Source organism: Prinia subflava, chromosome 2 (assembly GCF_021018805.1).
Source record: "Prinia subflava isolate CZ2003 ecotype Zambia chromosome 2, Cam_Psub_1.2, whole genome shotgun sequence".
Classification (NCBI taxonomy): Eukaryota; Metazoa; Chordata; class Aves; order Passeriformes; family Cisticolidae; genus Prinia; species Prinia subflava.
Genome location: NC_086248.1, coordinates 57,178,475 through 57,204,137, shown reverse-complemented (window position 1 = coordinate 57,204,137; position 25,663 = coordinate 57,178,475). Strand labels below are relative to the sequence as shown.

General features: G+C 41.3%; 1 protein-coding gene across 1 annotated transcript; it reads left to right on the top strand.

The window, feature by feature from the left end:
- The first annotated feature begins 13,991 nt into the window (after positions 1 to 13,991).
- On the top strand, positions 13,992 to 15,249 carry MAS1 (MAS1 proto-oncogene, G protein-coupled receptor). Its single transcript, XM_063391867.1, has one exon. It carries the CDS (start codon positions 13,992 to 13,994, stop codon positions 14,979 to 14,981), a length of 990 nt encoding a protein of 329 aa, XP_063247937.1. The 3' UTR covers positions 14,982 to 15,249.
- The last annotated feature ends 10,414 nt before the right edge of the window (positions 15,250 to 25,663 follow it).

Here is a 25,663-nt window from a genome sequence, read left to right as displayed (position 1 = left end):
GATAACTCACGGTATCTTTGCCTTTTGCTCTCTAGTGTAGTTTGCTCATATTTACATAGACTTGGAAAAGTACAAAGTACCAAGCATCTTTTACCCCATTTATGGTAACAGCAGCTGATAATGTTCAAAGTTTGGAGAGAATAGGTCCTACATTTTCCAGGAGTTGTGAACTTTGTTGTAATTTGCCTCCAAGGACCCAGCTGGGGGTGCAGCACTGATCTCTCCAGCTCCGGTGGGCTGATTTCAATCGGTTCTCTGTATCCATGAGAAAAGGGGAGAGCTTGGTTGTGTCCTGACCTTGTGCTCCCCGAGGCTGTGTCTCAAGGCAAGGAGACTCAGCCTCAATGCCTCTGTTGTGAGGAAGGGCTGAGTGCTCGGCTCTGTCGCTGTGACCTTCCCCAGTGTGTCCCAGGTTATCTCCTGTCAACAAAGGCAAAGCACCACTTTATCAGTCTGCTTTTAGAGACCTAACAGCGAATGTGCAAGGGCGTTTTTAGAGTACATAAGTAAGAATAAAACCCTACCATTGCTCTTTAAAATGAGACTGTAAAAAAATAAACAAAATTTATTCTGGTGCATTTGATCGCTGAGTTTTGAATGAAATGGCAGAAACCCTTTAGGTTGTTTAAATTTGTATACTCTATTTATTTAAAAAGACACAGGAAAAAAATAACTACTAGGCAGCATTGATTTAAAGCAATAAGCCAAGTATTATAATTCAAGTTATTTCTCTTCTCTCGTAGGCAAAGTGGCTCAGAGGCATTTGCTAAGACTCTTGCTTTATGCTCGTGGTGCCCACACCTCCCATCCCCACGTCCTTCTTGCTGGGACTGAATGTGAGCCTTGTGGCAGCCCCGTGTTTTTTGTTTCCTGTGAAGGAGGAACTGTGGGCACAAGGGTGTATTCTTGCTATTACGGTTGTTTGGGGCTGCTCTGGTCTCTAGGGACTCGCAGGAGACAGCCACCTTCCTTCTCACACAACTCTTGCTCGCAAGACCTGAAAAGTGAAGCAAATGGGATGCTGAAGGCTCCACTGGTTGTACAGGAATGGAAAGCCACAGGCATATTCATGAACTAGATTCAAGCCAAATAAGCAGACTTTATTAGTACCACTCCTGCACAAAAAGCACCTGAATCCAGAATTCCCAAGGGTAGAAAAGATGCAAAGGAGGATATGCTGACTTTTCTTTTTTTTGCACTACACTGAAGTGAGATCATTAATGTGCCCAAGAAGGAATGCAGGACTAGAAGGGAGCTCTTACTTTGCAAAGCTGAATTTCTTGTTATTGCAATTTAAAAAAAAAAATAATAATCCTGTCCTTAAGCTGATCATATTCTTTCCTGAAGGTATTCAACAGTTTCTGCCAGTTGTTATTCCAGGCTGTCCAGAAGCCATAGTCCTCTGGTGGCAGATCAGTTTCCTGCCCAGTTTCACTGTCATGCTAGAGGTGGTACAACCTTGTCAGCCAGGCCAAGCCACTCTGACACTTCTAGATAGTCCCCAACAGAAGTAATCATATCATTTCCTAACTGGAGGAAAAAAGCGTGCTTCACAGGAAGTTTTCCTCAGTTTATCAGAAAAAAAGTGTAAGTCAATGTTCAAACAAGGGTCAGGCAGGGTCCTGCTCCCAGTCAAGCCAAGAGATGAACTTTGCTGGAGGTTTCAGTGGGAGCTGCTGTGGTAATTAAAATGTTTAAGATATGTGTTAGACATAATTATTTTTATCTTGAAAAACGCCAGCATGCTACTTTTCTTCATATGTACAGTTACCCATGCAGATAATGGGTAACTGTGCATATGAAGAATTGCAGACATTCAGTGGCAGCCACCGTGCTCATGGTGAGGGGACCCCCAGCTAATCCAGCTCATGACTTTGCCAAGTGTGTTAGTGGTGTTCCAAGTCTGTAGATGAGCCATGGAGGAGGAAAGTGAAAGGTAGAGCTGAGGCAGGTCACCACATGCACTTGGACAAGTGGGCTAATGTAACTGGAGAGAGAGCATAATGCCTCCAAAAAGGTAACATTTCTTCAATGCTCACTGTATCTAAAGGGTTAATGTGACAGAGAAGGTTTTCTTTTCTGCCTAAATTAGGAAAGAGAAGAAACTTCTGGAGATCCCGTGTTTTGTGTGCATGTTTGTGTCCTGAAAGACCTCTACCAAATAAAGACTTTACATAAACAATCAGACAAAAATAAATTTTCTCCCTGAGGTAGAAGGAGCACATTGTAAGAGGGGGTGAAGGCAGCCCCCTGGAGCCAGCGGGTGAGTTTGAAATGAACCTGTAGACAGAGAAGAACTTTAATTGCTGGTGGTATGACAGGAGAAAGGTCTGAAGCAGGTTATGATCAGTGGCTTGCTGAGTAAAATTCAGAGAGGACATGGCAGGGAGATACTGAAGATGCCTGTACTCTCCACACTCTCCATATATGTTTTACTCATGTTTTGATGGCTCTGTCTGCACTGAAGTTAAGGAAAAAGTCCCATGCCTCTTTGCCTTAGAGCTTTTTTTCCTTTGCATCATTTTTCTTTCCATTTGCCCAGTCTCTCAAGTCTTGTCTGGCACTTCAGGTGTTCAAAAGAAGAAAGTGAAAATCTCAAAGGAGAGCTACAGAAGTGATGAGAGAAAGGACAGAGCAGAAAAAAAAAGCCATAAAGAAGGAAGAGGGAAACAGATACACCCAAAGCTGTGGACACTGGAGTAATATGGTGGACAAAGGAGGCAGAAGAGTCATTTCAGTACTGCTTATTTTGTTCCTTCTGCTTGGTCCAATTCAACACAGGGCTGAAAGTCTGCAGCCAATGCAATGGCAGAAATACTATTTTAAGGTCTGTTTGTTTTCAAATCAGCTGTCAAACAGTTTATTTAGCAGCCCAGGCCTTTGCCTAGCCCCAAGAGGACATCTCTGGCTTCTACAGCCATCAGATTGTACAGCTATCCAAGAGCAGAAAAGACCAGGGCAGATGCCCAAAAAGGAAATGCTTCCCCTACTTGCCCCAGAATTGTTTCTAAATCTTCATCTGAGCTTGGCTTTGGTATCTAAAAAAGAAATTACCCTAGAAGAGAGGGGCCACCTGTGCCTATTCTAAAAGAATTTTGACTCTTATGCAATACTTTCTGTGGAAAGAAAGGCTTTGAAGTGCACAAACATGTAATTTGCCTCATGGTGCTAGAACAGTACCAGAATGATACTAGGGAGGGGATGATGTGCCTGTGATATAATGCGTATTTGAGATGTGTGAGGATAAGCAAGAATGTGAGTATTGCCAGTCACAGTTACTGCAGTGGGGAAGTGCTCTTGGCTGTGAATTAGGGCAGAGACTGTATCTTCCCTTGCATTAACATAAAGCCTGTTCTTGGAAGCCAAAAGGGATAATTAGGCTTAATCAATCACATGTTTCCCACCAGGGAAGTCTGTTTCACCACTGACACAAGGAGATGAATGCTTGAAAAGCCTGGCCTTGTTTCGCCTGGCACAATGTTCCTTCAGGAATCACACACCTACAGTTTAATGATTGTCCCGAGAAAGATTTACTTTTGCAATTATGGAACAGGCAGTACCACCCCTCAGCTGATTCTTCCCAGCTGATGAAATGTGAAGACTAAAGAATTTAAGCCTTGATTGAATAAAGTGCCTGAACACAAACTAGAATTTAGGTGCCATTTAAGACATGTTCTCATGCCATCCTGACTTGAGCCTGCCCTTCAGAAGAGTTTGTGGTTTATAGACCATACAAAGCCTTTGTATTCAGAGCCTGCACCCTGATCCCATCCTGAAGTGCACATAGCAGCTTGCTTAAGTAGCTGAGAGGATGCAAGAAACCTCTGTAAAGCTAGTTAGCTGGGATCAGGAAGCACCTGGGGCTCATTCCTGGTTTTGGGCTCACATATTCTGTACTGTAGTTTAGCTCTGCCAAAACAGAATTAGCAGATGCCTGAGACTGAGACTATTGCAGGTAATAGGAACAAAAAATGTCCCATATTTACAAATTCTGGCCAGCATCTACTCATATTGCCTCCTCTGTCCCATCAAACCAACAGCCACAGTGCAAGAGACATGGGCTCAGTGACTCATCTGCCATGTGAGGGATGAGCCCCACTGCTGGGCCACCCTGACACGGTGCTGTATGAGGCTGTATTACAGGACTTTGTCACTGGAGTTACCTTCTAGTTTGGAATGCTGGCACTCCTTCTCTGTGCAGTGTCAAAAGACAGCTCTGATTTTGGTCATCAGCCATCATGGCTCCAAAACTTTCCAGTGAAAAAAAGAGATGCAGATCATCAGGTTATTTTACAAATCTCTTAATCTGCTTTTTTTCTTCTGACTCATATGGCTTCTACACAACCAACTGTATTCTAGTCTCTTGCTGATTCTTCCTTCCCCCATCTCAGTCCCTCAAAAAATTCCCCAACACCAGAAACCAAGCCTTTCTTCCCTGGGAGAGTACTCAGTTTAATTTTGGCAAGATATGTGTATAAATATTATGCATATTATATGCTATACAGTCATCTGGATGATTGGTACACTCAGCCTGATGAGGAGGAGCTGTATAGCTCGGTGACTAACACCTCTCTATCTCCTTCCTTCGATCCATAGTTGGAGGAGGACTAGGATATAGCTTTGCTGAGAATATGTCTCAGATTAGAGTCTGATCTCTTTGTACCACAGCAGAACAATCCACATAACATAGTTGCAGAAAACTTATTAAGTGTGTTTATGTGTGCCTTAAGCCATGCTTGTAAACTCTGCTCTTCCCCCTTACTGAAAATGTATATTTTCCACATTTGGAAATGTGGGTGCATGTAAACCACAACAAGGTATTACAAGATTAAGCCAGGATCAGAGAGAGAGAAAAAATAAGAAAGATAATGAGAAAGAGAAACAGGATAGATGACACAGAGCCGCCAACCTTCAGTCTTTTGCACGTAGGTGCCTTGTGAGCAATGAAAGTGCAGTGAAAGTGCTTTGTTGCCAGGGCTACATCCTGTGGGACTGTGTTGGCCTGGGGGCTGGTGGTAACCTGAGCATTTCTGCTCTGCACAGCCATCTCAGACCCACTCCACCCCACCATGGGTACACAAGCAGACATGACTGCCCACCTGGGACATGCTCTAGAGCCCTACCTGCATCTGCCTCCACTGTGATCAGCAGCACTTACTGCATGGCCAAGAGCTGCACAGAGATGCTGGTGTTTTGCACATAGGGCAAGGAGTATCATGTGTCCTTGTCATCAAAAGGTAAGGGAGAAGTATGATCAGGAATAAAAAATGTAGTCCTGGGAAATGTGTTCAGCAGGAAATAGAGGCAGCAGTAGTCCTTGGAACATATAAATTCAAGGAAAATATTTTCTATTAAATAAAGACTGAAACTTCAATTGACTCTGAACATGTTTTAGTTGTTGGAAGTCTCCTGTTAAGGAGAGGGAGAAAGCAGTGGTGTCTGTAACCCCTCCAAATCAGAGGAAGAAGGACACTTATGTTTTGATCCAGGAAGAAGAAGTGGAATGCCTAAAAAACGCAGAATTTCAGGTTCTTTACCTTCAGCTGCAATTTGGTTGGGTTGGTTGTTGTCCACTACACAGCTTATTTAGTCTTATCTAACTCTGCAGGGCAAATACTTTGTTACCAAATCAAACTGTGAATAGAAGGAGACAAGTCAATACTGTTTCTGAAAGCAAAATGATGGCACAGCCAATATGCATGTTTATGCTGGAACTTTGGCAAGATGTGCCATTGCATCACTGTAGGGGAGAGAAATTCTGAACATGAAGTCCTCACGAGCAGCCTTTGTTCATGTCCAGGGCCTGAATTATTGCCTGGTTTAATGACATGGATTTCTATGTGATGACTACCACAGCTCAGCATTTTGTCCCATTTCAGTCAAAGGTATAAAGGAAAAATCTGAAAAAGGTGGAAATATATATATATATATATATATATATAAAGCTAAGACCCTGTTTTTCCTGTAATAGAGTCAAACTAATTTCTTATTGTTTTTGTGAGGTTGAAGCAGTAGGTAAATTCCTTGTATTTTTAGTATTTATGTTATTATATTAGGTAAGTGTCTCTCAGATTTGAAGTTGGCCTCCCAGTGCTCCCACGCTACTCCCATTTTGCAGAGGAAGAATTTTGATGATGTTGAGGAAGTCTGAAACAGAGTAAACCCAGGCCTCATGACTGCTACCCTCAGAGTCATTGTCCTGTACTCTTGCTACACTTCAGCAATTTCATTTTTCAGAAAATATAATGGCCTTTTAAATCTTTTAGGACTCTGGATCTACTCCATATATATATGTACACTTGACAGAAGAGACAGTTCAGTGTTTTCACTCAGTGACCTTTTGACTTCATGCAGTAAACCCACTGCCTGAGCTTGTTTTGCACTTGTGTTCAAGATGCATCGCCTTGAAAAATAAAAATTATCTGAGTCTATGTTTTGTGTTTGGAAAGAGACAGGTATTAGAAGCAATTTAGAAATAATAGAAGAACTTTACTCAAAGGAAAATGTTTAGCTACTTGAGAGTCCTAATTTGAAAATCCAGCATTTGGGAAAAAGCCTAAAGCAGGAGGAAATATTTCCCTTCTGCAATGATATTTTGATGCACTGTGCTCTGGTTCTTCTCTATCAGTCATGCTCCCAGCTGGACACCAAGAGAAAAGAGGATTGTAATATAAAGTCACATTACATGGTGCACTGTAGGAGGTTCTGTTCAAAAAGGAGAAATGAGACATGAGAAAATTGGGCTACAGTTTCCCTGCAGAACCACAATGTGATATACACACACCCATCACAACACTGAAATTTTGATTTTTACAATATTGAATTAATTTGTGGACCTGTAGATCACTTTTACAGTTCTGATGGAAATTCCTTCTTTAATCCACACCTCATTCAGGCATGTCATTACATGACTCATGTTATTAGCTGCTTATTGTCTAACTACAGTCAAACGCAGTAGTTCCATTTTCAGCATGTCATTAAATGACTTGTAAAGATATTGCCCTAAGGAGTTACAGACCTACCCTGGCTGATTCTAAAGACTGTACAGAAAGGGCTGTTAACAATTCCTGTGTCATCTACATCAATTTTTTTTTTTAAACTCCTTGTGCCTCCATACACCAGTTATCAAATGATAAATATGTGATACAGATTAAAAGTAAACGGGGTAGAAGGCAAAAGATAGATTAGTACAATAAAGAGTAAAGATTATTTCAGAGCAATCTTTCTTACTAGGGCAGGCACATGACAGACATAACTTAGTCTGACAAGCAACACTGTTCCAAGAAGGATTTAGACATAGGTTGATGGGAACATCCAGAAACAACAGGGGTGAAAGAGAGAGCACCATGGTGTCAGACCCTTCTTTTGTTCACTTTATCAGTAATACAAAACGTCTTACTCTATATGCACTACTGGCTAATCAGCATTCACAGCTTTCCTTCCAACATTTTATCATGGGAAGCTCTGACTCATCTCTGTCATGCCCCAGTCACATTTTCTAATGTGCAACTTCTGCTTTGCACAACTGAAGCTAAAGAGGTTTAAACCGCCTGTACTAATCATATACGCCGAGTTATTACTGCCATTCTTACCCCATTGTCTCCCCAGTGGTTTCCTGTATTGTTTTACACATACAAAATGAAAATATAGAGAGAAAACACTCTTTCCTGTATTGTCTTACACCGCAGAGCAGTGGTGGCCCTAACGCTTGGTTGCTGTTGGGGCTGCCAGCAGACAGGTGCAATGTATTTTCCTTTTGATGCATGGCCATGCTGTGTTTGGTGCAAGCATTTGTGCCATCAGTGACCAGACCAAGAGGGAAATAGGACTAAGAATGATTTTAGCAAGGGTAGATTCCCACTGGGGACAGACTCCACTGTCTTCAAGGTAAGAACAACCACCTGCTATGCATGTTATGAATGAAGGTAGGTCTGCAGACAGCTGGGGAGCCTCTGAAACCCAAGGATACAGGGGATAAAAATGGGCATTAGGAAACCTTCTTATTTTGTATTAGTTTTCCCCAGCTCACAGCAACACTAAGAACTCTTCACTTGCTGATACTCTCTCTGATTTGGGAAACTCCCTGCAATTTATTCTGGCTGCTTCCTCACCAGCTGTGACATGACAGAGGTATGAGCTCAGATCCAGAGCACCGCATGTGCTGCCATCCAGGTGGGTAAACACAGATGTCTGGGATTGTGTGAACAGGTCTGTGCAGCTTCTATAGACAAATTGGCTGATTTCTCCTCTGACTGTGGGGAGTGGAGCCAGCTGTGTCCCCCCAGAACCCAGCAGACCTGTGGGTGAGCAGCACACACACCATCCTGAGGCTGCTGAACTGGAGCTGTGCTCTGGCTCATCGCCGCTGAGTGCTGAGCCCTGGCTTGCCACCCAGAGCTGTACAGGTCAGAAAAAAGACGGTGTGGCTCAAGTCAGGAGCAGGAACCTTTCCAAATCTTCCCTTGCTCACAAGACAGTCAGTCCATAAAGTTAACACGCAAACAAGTCCTGTAGCCTTCTACCAGCCTGGGCAACATCACCAGAGTAATGGGCCATACACCTCAGTTTGCTTCTAGAGATCTGCACACCAGCTTGGGGTTCACCTGGCCTTACCTTTTATCTGCTATTAAATACCCTTTTCTCATCAGCATTTTCAGAGCAGAACCTAAAATTCATGGATCATTCAAAAATATCTCTGACAAAGAATAGAAAAGTAATCTGAAAATAGCTTTGCCAAACTTTTAGGAGCCTGTATGGTCCCAACACCAACTATAAACTGCCCCATCTCTCACTATATCCCTTATTCTTTCCTCAGGTAAGGTTCATCCCTGTTTCCTACAGTACACCTGGCTTTCAGGCCCTAAATCCACTTTCATTAAAAAAATGTGGTGGGTCTTGGCCACCCACAAAATAATATGATTAATTCACCTCTACCAACTTTAGCTGTGAAAATTTCTCAGTAGGATTACAGGATTAAGCAGTAATCCTTGATTTAGAGCCTGCTATTCCATACTGTTCTCATGAAAACACAACCCTATGATTGCCACTAATAGGATTTTACAACTGGCCTTACAGCAGCTGAGCAGCCACCAAGGAGTCTTCAGCCTTACACTAGTTCTGGACTTAGTTGTCTTTGTCTTATGTTTTCTAGGATTTTATCTCCTACAATAACCTTACTTTTAGCTATTGACAGATGACCTGGGTTGGCTTCAAAACTTGCTGGTGACATATATTTTCACCTTGTTTTGCAGAAACCAGCAATAAAGCCAGCTTTCACACCTGTTGCCTATAAAACACTATCCATCAGTTACCACCCTTTAGGGAATTGGTATATACCAGGATCACGGCTGGTACAAGTGGGATAAAAGATGTCCAGCAACTTCTGTAGTGAGTTTTGGGTTAGGCTAACCTTAATTACAAAGTTTACCCCACACCTAACTCCTACTTTAATGACACTCTCATATCACCTACTGAGGAGTATCCATAAGTCATCATGGCTCTTCCAGTCTCTGTGAGACTTAAGGGGTCTTAAGACCCTTAGGATTCATGCATTTTATAGAGTCACAGAATGGTTTGTTGTATGGGACCTTAAAGATCATCCAGTTCCAATCTCCATGCTATGGGCAGGGACACCTTCCAGTAGATCAGGTTGCTCAGAGCCCCAGCCAGCCTGGCCTGGAACACTTCCAGGTACGGGGCATCCACAGCTTCTCTGGGATACTCATTCCAGTGCCTCACCATCCTCACAATAAAGATTTTTTCCTAATATCAGATCTAAACCCACTCTCTTTCAGTTCAAAGCCATTTCCCTTTGTCCTATCACTGCCTGCCCTTGTAAGAAGTCCCTCTCCAGCTTGTTCTCAGTGTGTTCCATAGTCCTTGTTCGCACCCTAAAGCCTCCTGTTTAGTCTTTAGCCCTCTTAGAACCCCTGTTTCTCAGCATGCCCCTCAGCTCTCTGTTGGTGGTTTGCACTCAGATCTTCAGTCCATACTCTGAAACCCAAGCCCAACTCCCAACCTTTGTTAGAGCTGAATAGTTAAGGAATGAATTTCAGCTGGAAAGTGGTAATGACTGAATGACCATCAGGAAAAATCGCATTTCCTGAAAGTGCTACCAAAGCTCATCCCTGAGGGGTTTTGGTTATGGCTCCTGTAAGTATATAGTGGCAGATCTGACTCCTGGGTACACAGAGGCTTTTTTTATACATTGGCACCTGTACCAACCACATAAACCCCTCCAATCTGGTTTACAAATCCTAGGTTGTTGGGTTGTGTTTAGTGAATGAATTGGAAGTTCTTTACAGGTTGCCTTCTGCTTCCAGGAATTGGAGATGGGAAACATAAAATTATTCAAAGACTTTAGGAAAAATGATAAAGGATAACACTGCTAGCTTTCTACATACAGGCTACTTGCCAGTGTTAGTCCATTCAGTTTACATCTATAGCAAAGCTGCTCTGTCCCACCAAGTTAGTGTCAGAGAGAATGATTTTAGGATAATTTATCATTCATATGACATCTTGCTGTATATTCAGTTTAGATCAAAATTAAAAGAGTTTCCATATTGTCCATCATGTCTTTACTGTCAGTACTAATTTCTAGTCCCAAGATCAAGTCAAGTTTCACATTTTGCAATTGTAGCCCCCTTGTTCACATCTGAATACTTAAACTGATTCAGAAATAGCTGCTCCAACTCTTGGCAACATCTGATGTAAAGACTGCTATTCAACCTTCCTCTTACTCTCAGAATCACCAAGGATAAGCTGCATTTGTGGCCTATTCCCCTCAAGACCAGGTTTCACCCTGGTGCCCTGGCTGTGTAGATGGTGACTGGTGGTGCTACAGGGATCAGTCATGAAGGAGGTGCTGAGGGAGGTCTCACTGACCAACTGCCTCTTGGAGACTGGGAAGCCAGGGCTTTCCAGTTTTGGATTGCAATGGGCTGCAAACACAAGTATCTGGTCAATCTTGACATGTTAACATATTCCTATAATGATTCTCTCATTACTTGTATGCGTATTTCCTTTTTGGGGAAAGGAGCAGGTTGTTTCCTTTTTCAGAGGTAGCTTGAAATTTTTGGTCCCATAGGTGTTGAACATAAGGTAGATTACAACTTAAGCCAACAAAAAACAGTTAGAAGTTGTTTTATTTCACTCTGTTCCTTTCCTAACTTTATTCTGACCCTCTCTTCGGGGTCATTTATTTCTCACATTAGTTAGTTGCTCTTCCCATTTGGGGATTTGGTAGTTTTAGTGAAACATTTAAAGGAGAAAACCAAGCAAACTCTCTCCTTATTTGGCTAAGAATGTTCTGTTAATATCTGAATATGAAAACAACCTAATAGTTGGGGTAAAAGCAGGGGGCATCGTCAGGACACTTTTCAAGCTCCTAGTCTTGTTTGAACTTCTCAGGGGAGATTGTTTAAATCTCATGAAAAGGTCTTTGAGTTTGATTTGTTTGTTTGTCTGTTTGTTTTTAGAATAATCTCAAGGTACAGATTTTTCCTAGAGAAATGGATGTATGAGACTAACACAGTGATGGGCTATTTTTTGCTCTGTGATTTCTTTCTTTCTTTCTTCCTTCCTCTCTTTCTTCCTTCCTTTCTTTATTCCTTTTTTTTTTCTTTATTTCTTTCCCTTCTATCTTTGTCCTTCTCCCTTTCTTGTTTTCTCATATCAAAAAATATAAAACAAATTCATGAATTGACTTTTTTTATATGGCATGTGGTGGCACAGTTCAAAACTGAGACTTTTTTCTTTGGATCTTAACATCCCCAAATAGATTTTCTACTCTCTTCATGTTTGTTTGTTTAAACTAGGTCTCTTGGTATTGTAGCTGCTCAGGACAACTTTCCATATACTGCCCTTCAGTTCCCACAAGAGTTAAATCCCAGGCTTTCAGCTAGATGGGTTGCCAGCTACTGAGTGATGCCATTTGAAGGTCAGCCTCAGAGGAAGAGCCTGGGACCCTTTATTTGGCATGCCCCAGACCTTTGGAGCAATGGGAGGACTGCACACTTCTTTTTGAGTCATGGTCAGAGCCACTATTTGCTCTCTCTCTTACCAAAGGCAAATGGTTGGAGGAGGTAAACTTCAGCTTCTTCAAGGAAGTTCTTCAACAGCCTCAGGGAAATCAGAACAAACCATGGATGTATCTGGAAGAAGAGGATTCTTTCCATCCTCATCTCTAAATGCTGTCATGTGGGAATGACCTTAGTAAGTCGAGAACTTTTTCCTCTTTGTTTTACTCTCCAGAGAGAAAACTCCTTTTCTCCAGTGATACAAATCAAGAACTTGCTTGAAACTTTTCATACTCTTTTTTTTCATACTTGAGTCTTTTCATTCTTTTTTCCCTTTACTATTTGTTTTAACTCTTGAAGCAGATAGTTTCTCCTCTCCTTTTTTTCTGTGAACCTTTACTGTACTTCCAGCAGCACACTGCTTGAGCATCTTGCCTCTGCAGTTTTTGCAGAACACTGCTTTTGGGAGGCTTGCCACTCATTCTGGTCACTGCATTTACTTGTTGCATTCACACTCCCCTACCACATCTCCAGTTATGTTGTTTGTTGCCTTCAACTGTCTCAGGTGGTGGCATGGTCAGCATACAGGTGGGATCATCATTAACATTCTTGCACAGGTTTAAATGCCAGCAAGGCCTGAGGCTTCCCAGGTTGCTTACAGAATGCTCATTGTTAGACTGTGATATCCTGTCTTAAGCAGCTGTTTCGAAATTTTGAAATCAGGAAATGCAAGGCTCATGAGAGAAAAACTGTGACTGGGGTGAATGGCTCTTTTTAAATAATAACTGAAAAGTTGCCCCATAAAACTTCTTTACCTTGCATTTGATGTTCTTAACTACTTGACAGTACGGGTAAATTCTCATTATGGCATGTTAATGAATAAGGTAACTTATATGGATGAACCAAGTCAGCTAGGCAAGCTTATTGTCAACAATTAGTTCCTGTTAACATCAGTAAATTCCAAAGTGTCCTGAATGTGACTGTGTATCATCACAGAGCAGCTGGGAAGTTAACAGGGAATGGGCTATGAAATATTTGTATGAAAATCAGCAGAAGCCAATGCTATTAACTCTCTGTTATGAGACAAAAGGAGAAGTCACCCCATAACTCAGCAAAACAACAGTTAAAACTATTATAACAATAGCAGGGAACCTGGACCGCTTGTGGTGATGATGATGATGATGGACGTGATGTGATGAACATCTCCTTGTGATGGGTGTAGATGTATGTTTGCAAGATACCTGCAGTCATGTTAAGTGTTCAGAGTGTGTGAATATGTTTAAATTATGTTATGCTGTAACAAATGGCACTTAAAGCAGGTAAGAAATTACTCTCTCAAAACAGTGCCATTTTACCTTCCCTCCACCTCTGTACTTGGGGGGAATACAATGCTGAGTAACTACATATTATTTTTACTTAATTAAATCCCTTTCTGGAAAACTGATGTTGGTATCAATGTTTTTTTTTTTTTCAAACCAAAAAAACCTATGAGCCACGTTCACTTGAAACTTAAAATTAATGCCATTAACTTCAATAGGAACTGAAGAGACCTGTCTGGGAACAATCTAGGGCTCTAACAAGAACTACCAATGCCATTTGTCACCCTCACTATATAATGAAACTGTGCAATGTGATGGAGACGTTGCTTGTCCAAGACCTCTTTAAGAGAATCTCTTCAGCTGTAGTTTAGCACTCACAGGCTGAGCCCCTTAGAGAAGGCAGATCAGGATTTCTGCTGGCATGATGGGCTTAGTGATCTTTAACATTGCCAAGAGCAGTTCCAACTGGGTTTTAGCTAGCATCAGTATATCAAAGCTGCTGTTTCTTTAGCCAAGGCCTTCATGTATGACCAAAAATTGAGGGTCCACAAAACAGAAGGAAAAGGGGGAGGGGAGGAGCACACAATGCTCACAGTATATTTTTATACATATTTACAGAAGGAAGAGCTGTGCTATCCAAACTTGAGCTTTCCCCATGGATGAGCCAAACATAACGTTTCATCCCAGCGAAGGCACAGAGAACATCTCAATGCACAGAAACTTTTCTACACAGGAAAGGGTCTGGGAGATATTGACCCCACTTTGGGTAATTATGATCATCTCCTTCCTGGGTTTTTGTGAAAATGGAATTGTCCTCTGGTGCCTCTGCTTCCAGATCAAAAGAAACCCATTCACTGCGTACATCACACACTTGTCCATTGCGGATATCTCCTTACTGCTTTGTACGTTTATTCTGTCAATTGAGTACATTGCTGGTTTTGGATTTGCATATGGTTTTTACTATTATGTAACAACCACACTATCTATTGTCTTCCTTCTTGGCTATAATACTGGTCTCTATCTTCTGACAGCCATCAGTATTGAGAGGTGTCTGTCTATTGTTTACCCCATCTGGTACCGATGCCACCGGTCACAGCACCAGTCGGCAATTGTGTGTGCAGTTCTGTGGACTCTGTCTTTCTTCATGACAGTAGCCGAGTATTTAACATGCAAAGATGATTCAACCAAGGAGCAATTCGACGATGGCAACCATTGTCAAGCACTGCTCATCTTCACGTGGATCCTGACTTTCATGATCTTCATCCCTCTAATGATTCTGTCCAGCCTGATCTTGGTTATCAGGATCCACCGTAACTCCCTGAGACCCCATTCGTCAAAACTCTACATCATCATCGTGGCCACAGTCATTGTCTTCCTCATCTTTGCCATGCCTATGAGGCTGCTGTATCTTCTGAATTACCACCACTGGTCATCTTTGCTCAGCCAGCAGAACCACGTCACCATTGTTCTCTCCACCGTTAACAGTAGCATCAACCCCCTGGTTTACTTCTTTGTAGGAAGCAGCAAGAACAAGAGGTTCAAGGAGAGCCTCAAAGTGGTTCTCAGCAGAGCTCTCACTGATGGCTTGCGGCCAAGAAGCCAGGAAGTCGGCATGAGTTTGGATATAGCCGAAACAATTTTCTAAAGCTTAGGGGGGAAACTCTAGGGGCAAATAATTGGACGTGGAACTTTTAATAAATCACTGCAAAACTTGAAGTATTTTTCATAGAATGTAAAAAGCAGTGGTGAAATGGTATTGTTATCTTTGATGGTTGAGCAATGGAAAAACTTGGACTAGAATAAAGATAACTTTTATTTGTGGTGGTTTTTTTTTATTTTTTATTTGTATTTTCTTAATTATTCAAACACATGCTACATCCTGATGTGACTATGCCAATCAAAGATACCATAGTGAAAAAGAGATAGGCCAACAAAGAATATAAAAAAAAGGGCACAGAAATATGTTATAAATAGTGTGACATTTATAAAAGCACCGAGCACCCATAAATGCTATTGAAGTCATCAGGGCCTGTGTGCGTTCGCATTTTTAAAAGTCAAACCCAATAAACGCAGGATTCATATTTCATACTGGGATTTAGTTTCAACTGTTTCCAGCTCATTTAACTGCGCAAAAGAGCTGCTCCCTGGGGAAAACAGAGGAAGAAATCCATGTATGACAGTAAGTCCCCATACATAGCCAAGCACATACGGTGTAACTTTGAACTAGCAAGACATTTAAGTATATATTAAATGGCCTAATTCATCTGTTGTTAAACTTCGGAATTTGTTTTCACAGTATACAATTGCACAATTTCCACTGACATTGACCTGTCTCTCTGGGTCCTTGGATAATTCAGTACTTGACACATAGGAGTATCTGGCAACACAGGGATGTTGCCAACTCACAGAGGGCTTTTGTCCTAATTATGAAGGGTGGAGCTGGCTTATCCTCAAAATGTCAGCATTCCTGTAGGTTTAGATATTCAAGGAGTCTATGAGAAAGTCAGTCCCAAGGTTTGCTGTCCCAGCCACACAATTAGTATTTATCTCTTCTTTGGAGAATATATATTCCCTGTGTGGCCTCTCTGTTTTATAACAATCAGTTTTGGGAAAATAGAAAAAAGAAAGGTGCCTCACACAATGAGTGACTGGAGCTACACACCAGCCACACTGTTCCAGCTGCCTGCCTCCTTCTGTTGTATGCCAGGGTACTGGGGCTGGCATTTTGTGGTGTTTAATTCCCAGGGTCACTTGCCCAACTATAGCCAAGCTGCAGAGTGCAGAGGACAACAGGAAAGAGAGGATAGGGCCAGATGAGCTTCATCACACAAAACATGGGAGATCTTGGCAGTCAGAGTACTGTGGTGCTTTCAAAGAGACATGCATTTGCTTCTGACCCCCATGGAGCTCCAAATTCAGCAGGAACTGAGACCTCCTCTCATGAGCAAAAGCAGCACCTTCAGCTTCCCGCCAAGTTTCCATTGGCACACTTAATAGCTAACTGGGGAAAGAAAAATACAGCCCACCCCTCCTTTGTTGAAAGATTGCCAGTCCTGGAATAAGGAAGATTGTAGGTTTAGACAGGGGATTGGATGGGAATTCATGTAGAGAAGAGATCTCAGAAGGACAAATGTTCTTCCTACACACGTGCCCCTTCCTCGTTATATTAAAGTGTTGCAATGTGTCATTGTAGAAAAGACTTGAGAGAAGGAAGAGGTTACTCCTACATCTTCCTTCAAAACCTTTATCTATGACAGCCCCTCCACTTATCCCAGTTTTTGTCTTTGAAACTTGTCCCAGGCTTGTCACCTCTACTGGTTTGGGTAGTAGATGAGTGAAGTCTGTGTCTCTCCTAGGGCAGAGATCTGCTGTGCTGCTGGACTGACACAGCAGCTGAGCTGCACCCCACTGCTGATGGGGAGTGCTGGATAGGGCAAGTAGTCTGTGGACACCTTGTGAGGAAGGGCCAGGGGGAAAAATGTGTGTGATGTCCACATACATGTGTCATGTGTGTGCATGTAGCTGCTGAGGCCTGGGAGATTGCTGGGAAATTTGTCAACACTAATGAATGCCATAAACTTAAATACTAAGGGTAGATCTAGCCTCCATGAAAAAAAAGCCCCAAACTTGCCATTAAGTTTCCTTAAAACTGTTCCTTTAAAGCTGTTCCCTACCCTTACCTCAAAATCCTTTACAATAATCACACAGATAACCAGAGAGAGGGGCAACATTGCAGGAAGCATCTTCAACACATGCTCCTGCTGTAACCACACAGGTAACCCAGTTCTCTCAGAGTGATTCAAGTGAGGTAAGGCATATGATTTACAGTGCTTAAACATATCCAGATTATTACAACAGGCTTGGGTTAAGGATCACTATGCATGCAGCCAGGGCAGTAGATCTGAAGATGCAGATGCTTGGGATGCTTGTAAGCTAGTACTTGTAGCTTCTTATCCCTTTTCACCTGGCCATGCCTCCAAATGTTTCAGATTTTGGTCCATAGATCAGTTTACAGAGCAATGAAAATTAACACTCAGCATGAGAGGAACATCCAGAAGGACAAATAAGAATGAACATCTAACAGCTGAAAAATTATTAATATTTCCCAGTGGATAGACAAAAATAACTTACGGATGTTCCTTGTTTTTTTTATCATAGTACCTGGTGACTGTTCTCTCTGCAGACAGGCTGCAGTGCAAGGGGAACTAAAAAGCACATGATTCTACGATTAAAAAAAAAAAAAAACAACCAAAAACAAAAAACCAGAAAAACCAAGACAGGGAAAATGTGACAATTTGTTGCACAACAAGGATGTGATTCTCCACAAGCTTGCATCTTTAAAAATTATTTGCAACTGTGGGAGAGATTAAAATACCACTGTATAGATCAAATGGTTTAAGCACTCTGTAGTGGTGCAGAACAGGAAAGGGCACTACTGTCTTGTGGGCACTACAAGTACTAGCTATGGGGTTTAGAGATGTGGGTTCTATTTTAATGCAGTACTGGTATCTAATTTTTCTGTGCCACTCTTTCCAGCCTATAAAATGAGAGTTATATTATTTTGCCTCCAGTGTCGTGCTTTAACATTTGCACTACAGGCACTTCAAAACAGCAGCTATCTTGGTTATCTCTTGTAATGTCTGGGGCAATAAGGATGTAATTTTGCTGTGCAGTCAAGACAAGGAATTATTCAGGAAAATAATGCCCAGTATAAAGCTTGCTTTGTTAAAACTCTCTTTACCAGGCTTCTGATCAACTTGATACTAATGAATGTTGTGGGATGTGAAAGTATGACTAGAAATACTGGGCGAGAAGTCACTTCCCTAGGCACAGAAGAGTTTTTGCTCTTGTAGCTACTCCCTGGGTGGACAGGATGATATGGGGCAGGCTGCTGTTTCAGGTCCAAAATGATGTGATGAGTTCATACAGCAGCTTTCCTCCATAACTCACAGACTTTGTGAACAGTCCTTGTGACAACAAGGGCAGAGAGGTGAGGAACAAGATATTGCCCAGTTTACTTCTAGCCTGGAGCATAGCCTGGGAAATCTCTAAGGGAAGCTTCCAGTTGCACTGGTTGCTGCAAACAACAAACCTCCCTTTCCTAGGTGTGAACAATCCACAAGTCCGCAGCATTCCCTGGTAAGAAGCCTCACGTCACTTTGTGCAGTGAGGCTAAGGGGGACAGTTCATTTGCAGAGTCCTCCAAAAAACCCTAGATAGAGGGTCTGGCTCCATATGCACCTCAGAGAGACTCCTCAAGTCCTCCCACTGCATGATCCACTGGGTTTTATAAGCAGACATTGCAGTGATGATACTGGCCAGCAGACAATATTCCCAGATGGCACCAGGTCAAGGGAGAGCAGAAAGTCAGTGTGAGCTTGTGTGAAGCTCTCACCATACAATGCTGTTTGCCATTTGTGTACCTGTTGCTTCTCTTCCCAACTCCATGCAGAAATAATTCATTAAAATCCACTACACAGGGTTTCTAGCTACCCATCCAACCAAAATGCCAGTTTGCTTTTTATTTGGTTGCCCAGGCACTTCTGTGATGCCCACATGGAATTATTTTCTTTTCCAGTTGACTCACACAAGCCTAAAAGATGAAGCATCAGGATCCACATTCAAACAAAAATATTATAGGTGCAAAACTTTGAATTCAAAGAAGAGGAACTGAGATAGCCTGCATGATTCTAATACTTCTTCCTTGCATATAACTATTCCATTTTTAATTATATGATTGCAACCTATTGTTTTCTCCAAACTGCGCTCTTGCTTCATTCAATACACAAGACTGGACTGCTACTGGTTTAGTTAAGTATTTCTAGAGTCCTTGCTTCAGTTGTTTCAGAAATATGAAGGGTAGGAAAGGGGAGGGAGTAGCTGTGGCTGTATCCATCTGGCCCCAAATCCTGTCCCCAGCAGTGCTCACAAGCAGATGCCTGCAGAGGAGAAGGAACAGAGCAACCACGTATCATGCTTCTTTCTCATCCTCTCCAAGCCTTCAACAGTTATCAGCTCAGAAACACTTTGGTCTAGAAACATTTACACTTGGTAACTTTCAAGGCTCTTCAACAAAAACATCTGACCTTCATGGGAGCCAGACAAGTTTTTTACATTTCAACACTTTCACAGAAGTATTTCATAGTTATTCTGAAGAGTTGTCTTCCGGAATAGGAGAATGAAATTCTTACTTGGATTCCATCATACAAAGCAACAATTTTTTTTCTCTTAGAGCTGGACACAAAGCATCTCTGCAACTGGAGTTACTTTAAATTATTTATTTCTCTTGTTAAGAATTTGCTTTATAAAAATATGGCTCTTAAAAATGGGACATTATAGCAAATAAATAGCAATTTTAATAATAAAACTTAACAGGTTTTTGAGGTAAAGAATAAATTAAAATATTTATAGAATCCGTATTTTTATGTATAGTTTACAAAGAGATGCAAAACTGAACAGCTATGTGCAGGAGATGGAGTGAACACCTTGGTGTCACTGTTCCATCTTAGAACAAAAACTCCATTTGCTTAAATGCATTAGAGGAAGATGTTTTATATTTTATGTTGTCTTTGGTCTATCTGGATTTATTTTTAACTGAAAAAGTGACATATGTGTTTCAAATATTACTTTTTAAATATTATTTATAGGAAAAAAGTTCTCTTTGTTACAAGTCAAGTATTTCAGATGAACACATATGCTAAGCTCAATGACTAGACTCAATGATATACTACAGCAAAATGTAATTATTTTGTGAAAATAAACGTATACGACCAGTAATCTTTGTTTTGGCTGATCTTTTTTCCCCTGGGCTTGGCCTGGAATGGACCTGCCCTTAGCCAGGGGACAGGCTGAGCCTGTCAGACCAGTGTCTGAACAGTAAACAACATCTCTATTGCTAACCTCGGCCTGGCTGAGGTCCTCTGTAAATATAGCTCTGCTCTTTAACTATATTCTTTGTATTATCACCTCTCTTTTGGATCATTTTTCTGTTAGCATATATAGCATTTCAGTACAACACTGGCCTCTGTTTCTTAGCAGCATTCAGTGTGCAGAAACTTTTCCCTGTACATTTCTGTGTCTGGATTTGATGTCACCTCCCAAAGCATCATTCAGCCACTGCATGTGCCACCCTGTGGGTTCTCCCTTTTTTAATCCCTGTGGTAGAAGACTTCAAGCCTACAGCTCAGCTATTCTAACTCCTTGAGCAGACACTATGAAATACGTGCCATGCATCTCTCAGCTTTTTATCATTCCTGAGTTTCCTACTGTGTACTCCACTCATACTTTCCTTCAGTTTCATCATTTGCATAAGGCTTGTAAAATTCTGCAAAGATTTGATGCCTCCTACCCTGTCTACTCAGAGTCACTGCAGCCATCACGTTCTTCTCTTGGCCATCCTCATGACATCACATCCCTCCTGTAGCGCTGGGATAACCAAACACTGCCAAAAGGACTCAACAAGCTTTCAGCATCGCTGCCCTTCATCAAACAGTGCCACTCTCCTCGTTACTGCTTTGTGTGGAACGGCACAAAAGAAAAGACACAGAAAATCCCTCCAGGTGTTGAAGGCTTCAAAGATGAATTCAAGCTCATGAGAGAGCTCCAACACCTGTTTCAGAGAGCAGGCTCTGAGGCTTGAGCACACATTAGAACACTGAGAAGGTAAAAGTTAAGACATATGTATATGTCTTAATATACAGAGAAAACTATTTTCTCTCTTGTGTTGGAAAACCCTTCTACCCTATTTTGGATGAGAACATACATGGTATTTCCTAATATTACTTTATTTCAGTTGCTAAGGCCATAACTGTCTGATAATATCAGTATTTATTACTAGCAATTTTTCCACTATGGTGTTTATTCACTTCAGTAAGGGTGAACTGTAAGATTTTCTTCCCCATTGTAACATCTATCATATCTTTAAACGTTATGTCAGTATTTGAAACAATGCCAGAAAACTCTTCAAGACGGTTGTCATTCCATGTCTATCTAATGCATATTTCTTAGCATGTTCACTATGATATTTATACACTTTCTGTTCATTTTACTCTGGCTCTGACTACAAAAAGGCAAGGAAAATCTGAATTGCTGCACTCATTCAGATGGCAATATTACAGATCCAAAACTGGGTAGTACGGAGATCTCCTTCTTGTCCTTGTGATCCACATGTGCAACCGGTTTTTATCATCTAAAGTGAATCTCTAATGGAATCATTCATTCAATACTGTAATGGCTTACCTGGGCCTTCATGTATATACTGATACTTATTTTTCTCTACCCTATCTCCTACTTGTGAATATAAAACATCCAGGGCAATGTGGTATCTATTATTAAAAAACCCCAATTGTTACTTTTCCTCTAAGTAAGTAAATATGTAAACTTCTTTTTTCTACTTCAGATACCTTAATTGTTTTACAGATAAATGTAATGGAAACAGAACACATGTCTAAAAAAAGTTTAATACTGGCCTAAATCTATTTATGAATGTGCATGGACAGAATATATAAATGTATCCTCAGAATATATCAATAAATTCTAGCAAGGCAGGGTGATAAAAGAATCACCTGAATAAAGTATACCACATATTTTAGTCCTCCACAAATAGTGCATTATGCAAGAAATTTCTTGTTCAGTTCTTTTCCCCTGAGAGGACTAGGTAGAAAGAAAATGTAGGTTGAGCCTTGATACTTTTAACAAAACCAATTTGGTAACTTCTCTGCTGTGTACGAAGTTTGTTAATTTTTAAGTGTGATGCTGAAAATAGCATTTTGATTTTAGTGCCCTTTGGCTACATGGGAAAGAAGAATTTATTTTTCTTTGTAATTTCCCATTACTAACAACCAGGAAAAATACGGCAAACCAGAAATTTATCAGCTACCTTGTAACAATCAAGAAGGAACAGATGACAACAAATTTCCTTACATAATACTGCTGAGTTAGGTAAAATAACTACTGAATTAGAGAAAGAAATGTTGCCTATTGTCTTACAATAAAAATACAACATGATGAAGCAGTAGTAGTTCCAAATTATTCATTTTTTCACTTCAGCTCCTCATGAGATATCTGCAGGTTTTTACCATATGTAAAAAAGTGGTCTTTACGTATCTTCTACCAGCTTGCACTTCTTCCAGCCAAGGATCCACAACTGTTCTCAGCTACCCTAGGTTAGTGTTGTGGTCTAGACCCAGCTGGCATTAAGCCCACGAACCATTTGCTCACTCCCCTCCAGAGGGATGCAGGAGAGGGTGAAAGGGTAAAAGTGAGAAAACTTGTAGGCTGAGATAAAGACAATTTAACAGGGAAAGCATCAGCCAGCCACCACAAAGTGAACAAGGCATTCATTCATAGGCAGGCAGGTGTTCGGCCAACCCCAGGAAAGCTGGGCTTCATCATGTGCAGCAGAGACTTGGGAAGACAAACACGTGTCACCCCAAATGTCCCCCCCTTCCTCCTTTCTCCCCCAGCTCTACATGTGAGCATGATGCTGTATGGTGTGGGATATCCCTGTGGCCACTTGGGGTTGGCTGTCCCAGCTGTCCCCTCCCAAACCTTGTGCACCCCTATCCTCTCGTTGGTGGGGGGGTGAGAAGAGGAAAATACCTTGATACTGTGTAAGCCCTGCTCAGCAATAACCAAAACATCTCTATATTATCAACACTAACCTAAGCCACAGCACAAAACAGTGCCCTTTTCACTGCAAACACCGAGTTCAGAACGTAAGGACCTTCCCAACAAGACAAAGATTTCACACAAAGTCAAAGCGTTCAGACAAAGTTGATGTTCTTTTACAGTATCACTGAACAGTACCATCTAGATTAGGAAATGTCATTAATTATCTCCCTAACTGCATTGGGAAGCCTAAACCTAAGTCTGCAAAACAAGGTCATCAGGGACTGTTTTCCCCCACAGGGATTGTTATAAAGCAGGGTAACTCATCACAACAAAGCAGAAGGTGGGTCTTATCAAGAGCTTGCCTTTAAAAATGCCACGGGAGAGTAGACATAGAACAGGAAGAAGTAGAAAGCATTGGAGAAAAGACTGCACAAGCAGCAAAAAGAGTAAGGAGCATTCAGAAGTTATGGCAATGGGAGTAATACTAGGAAGACTGAAGTATAGTATAGCAAGCAAGAGAGCAGGAAAGAAAAGGAAACTACCCAGTGAGTGGCACATCTGTGTTCTCTGAAAAACTGTGCAGCTCCATGGAAGAGCCTTATGAGGTTTCCATGAAGTACAAAAGTAATTCCTTTAACATAATGTAGCTTACGGACAGATAGAAATACTGTCCAGACCTCACTGGAGAAGGAATTTCCCACAATCAAATGTAAAAACAGCTCTGGATGCTGAATTTTTTTTTTTGTTTCTATTACTGAAAAAAAAAATAGAGATCAGATGTGAGAGTTAAAGGAAACTGAGACAGTAACAGTAAAAGTGAGCTGCCTCTCAGCCAGCCTGACCTGCACAGCTGATGGTGGCCACATGAAGCAAGACTGTGAGTCAGAAGAACAAGAAATGATGTGACATTTGACACCTGGCAAGACGAAAAGAAGAATCCTGGAGGACCCGTGCATCCATCACTTATTCATGACACTGTGCCTACTGAAAACCATCCCTAACATGGAAACTGCAGCAGGACTTTCACGTGTACTGGGATTTACTCCACATAACTAGCAGCCATTGTGCTAAACTTCTCCTGAGGGAAAGGAAAAGGTAAGATTAAGACAATTACATAATTTCAGCATATTTTAACGCTCTGCCATGGTACATAGTTAGCTGAGATTCCAGTATGATCAAGCATGGGAGGTAAATACTTATTATTTATAAATGATACGCAGAACAGCATATTCCTATGGACTATTTGCAAGATATAGTTTAGGATACAAAAATGAGTGGCACATAGCTCCTGATAATTTCTATTGCATGTAGCTAGTTTTAAGCATGGCAGAAAATCCACAAATCTTGAAAGAACTGCTGCATCCACGAGATTATAAAGGTTAAGGAAAATATGTAGTAAATGGAAACAGTCACATGACTGGAATTTGCAAACTTTTACTTCATTTATTTTAAAGGTATTTGCACTTACATTGTGTATTTCAGTATTTCTGCAGCACCCTTGCTGTTGTGTTGCAACATTGGTTCATTGTTAGGTCAAAGCTTATGTATCAGCACAGCAAATGAAAGCAGAATTGAATTTCTAGTTTGTTCCTTTTCCTTTCTAACTGGGATTTTTTTCCCAAGATATGTCAGTTTCTTTTCTTCTTGCTAGGCAGCTGTTCACATACTTTTCTCTGTATGCAAAGAAATTGCTCTGAAGTCTTATGCAAACAGTGTAAATACAGAGGCCTAAGCATTCACAGCAGTACAAAGGGTGAAGAATGCCACTCTAAACTTCTTCATTCTTTTGTCAGTGAACAGCTTTGAGTTAGCTCTTACCAGATAACTGAAATTAACTGTTTCTGCACTGCCAGGCCCTGACACTGCAATATTTATATGTATTCTTAATGTTACCAAGGTGAGCTGTCACATTGTCTTCAGTGGAGTCACTCAGGTATTTAAATCTACACAAAGAATATTTCAGGGATAAAGCCCTATTTGCAGAAACCTGGGTAGCTAATAAGCTCAGCAGCTACAGAACATCTGCCTGCTCTGCTGTCTGCAGTGAATTTCCTAGCTGATACATTTTTAATTCAAGCTGGAAGGCAGAGACAGGACTTCCACCAACTCTTTTCCATTTGCACTGCTCTGTGTAAAGTGAGTGATGCCCGTCCTGCCAGCAGAGCAGCAAAGTTTAAGAAACACAACAACAGAAATAACAGACTTGGTATTCTTTTTGTCAACTGCTTTTGTCTTTTTGAGCCTTTGAGCTGATGTCATCAAGCTTCTCTTTAAACTCTACAGGCTGGAGTCTTAGCAGCACACAAAAGGGATTCTTGGGTAACCAGATCTGGAACTTTCAGGAATCCACTGAAGGTTAAAGCAAAAGACAAAGAATTGACAATAATCCATTATGTTGTAGTAGAAAACTGCAGCGGCCAATAGCATTTGCTCAATCCCTTTTATTAATCCTTTTTCTGAAGTTTCTCACCCCCTTCTGGAGCTGCTGGTGGTGTTTGTGCAGATATGCAGTGAGCCAGGTAAGTCAGGTGACAGGTAGAGCTGCAAACTTGCACTAAACAATCAGAGCAGTATGTCAGCTTTCAGCCAGAGCAGCACCTACAGCCAGCTGACTGCCCTGCTGCAGAACTAATGCTACCATAAATGTGGTTGTATTCGAGAGAAAAGAGAGCAAAAGGAGATCACAGCAGCCTGGAATCAGGCTGAACTGCCAGA

What these genes read in the sequence shown, in the direction of transcription:
- MAS1 (XM_063391867.1), top strand. Translation starts at nt 13,992, where the DNA reads ATGGATGAGCCAAACATAACGTTTCATCCCAGCGAAGGCACAGAGAAC.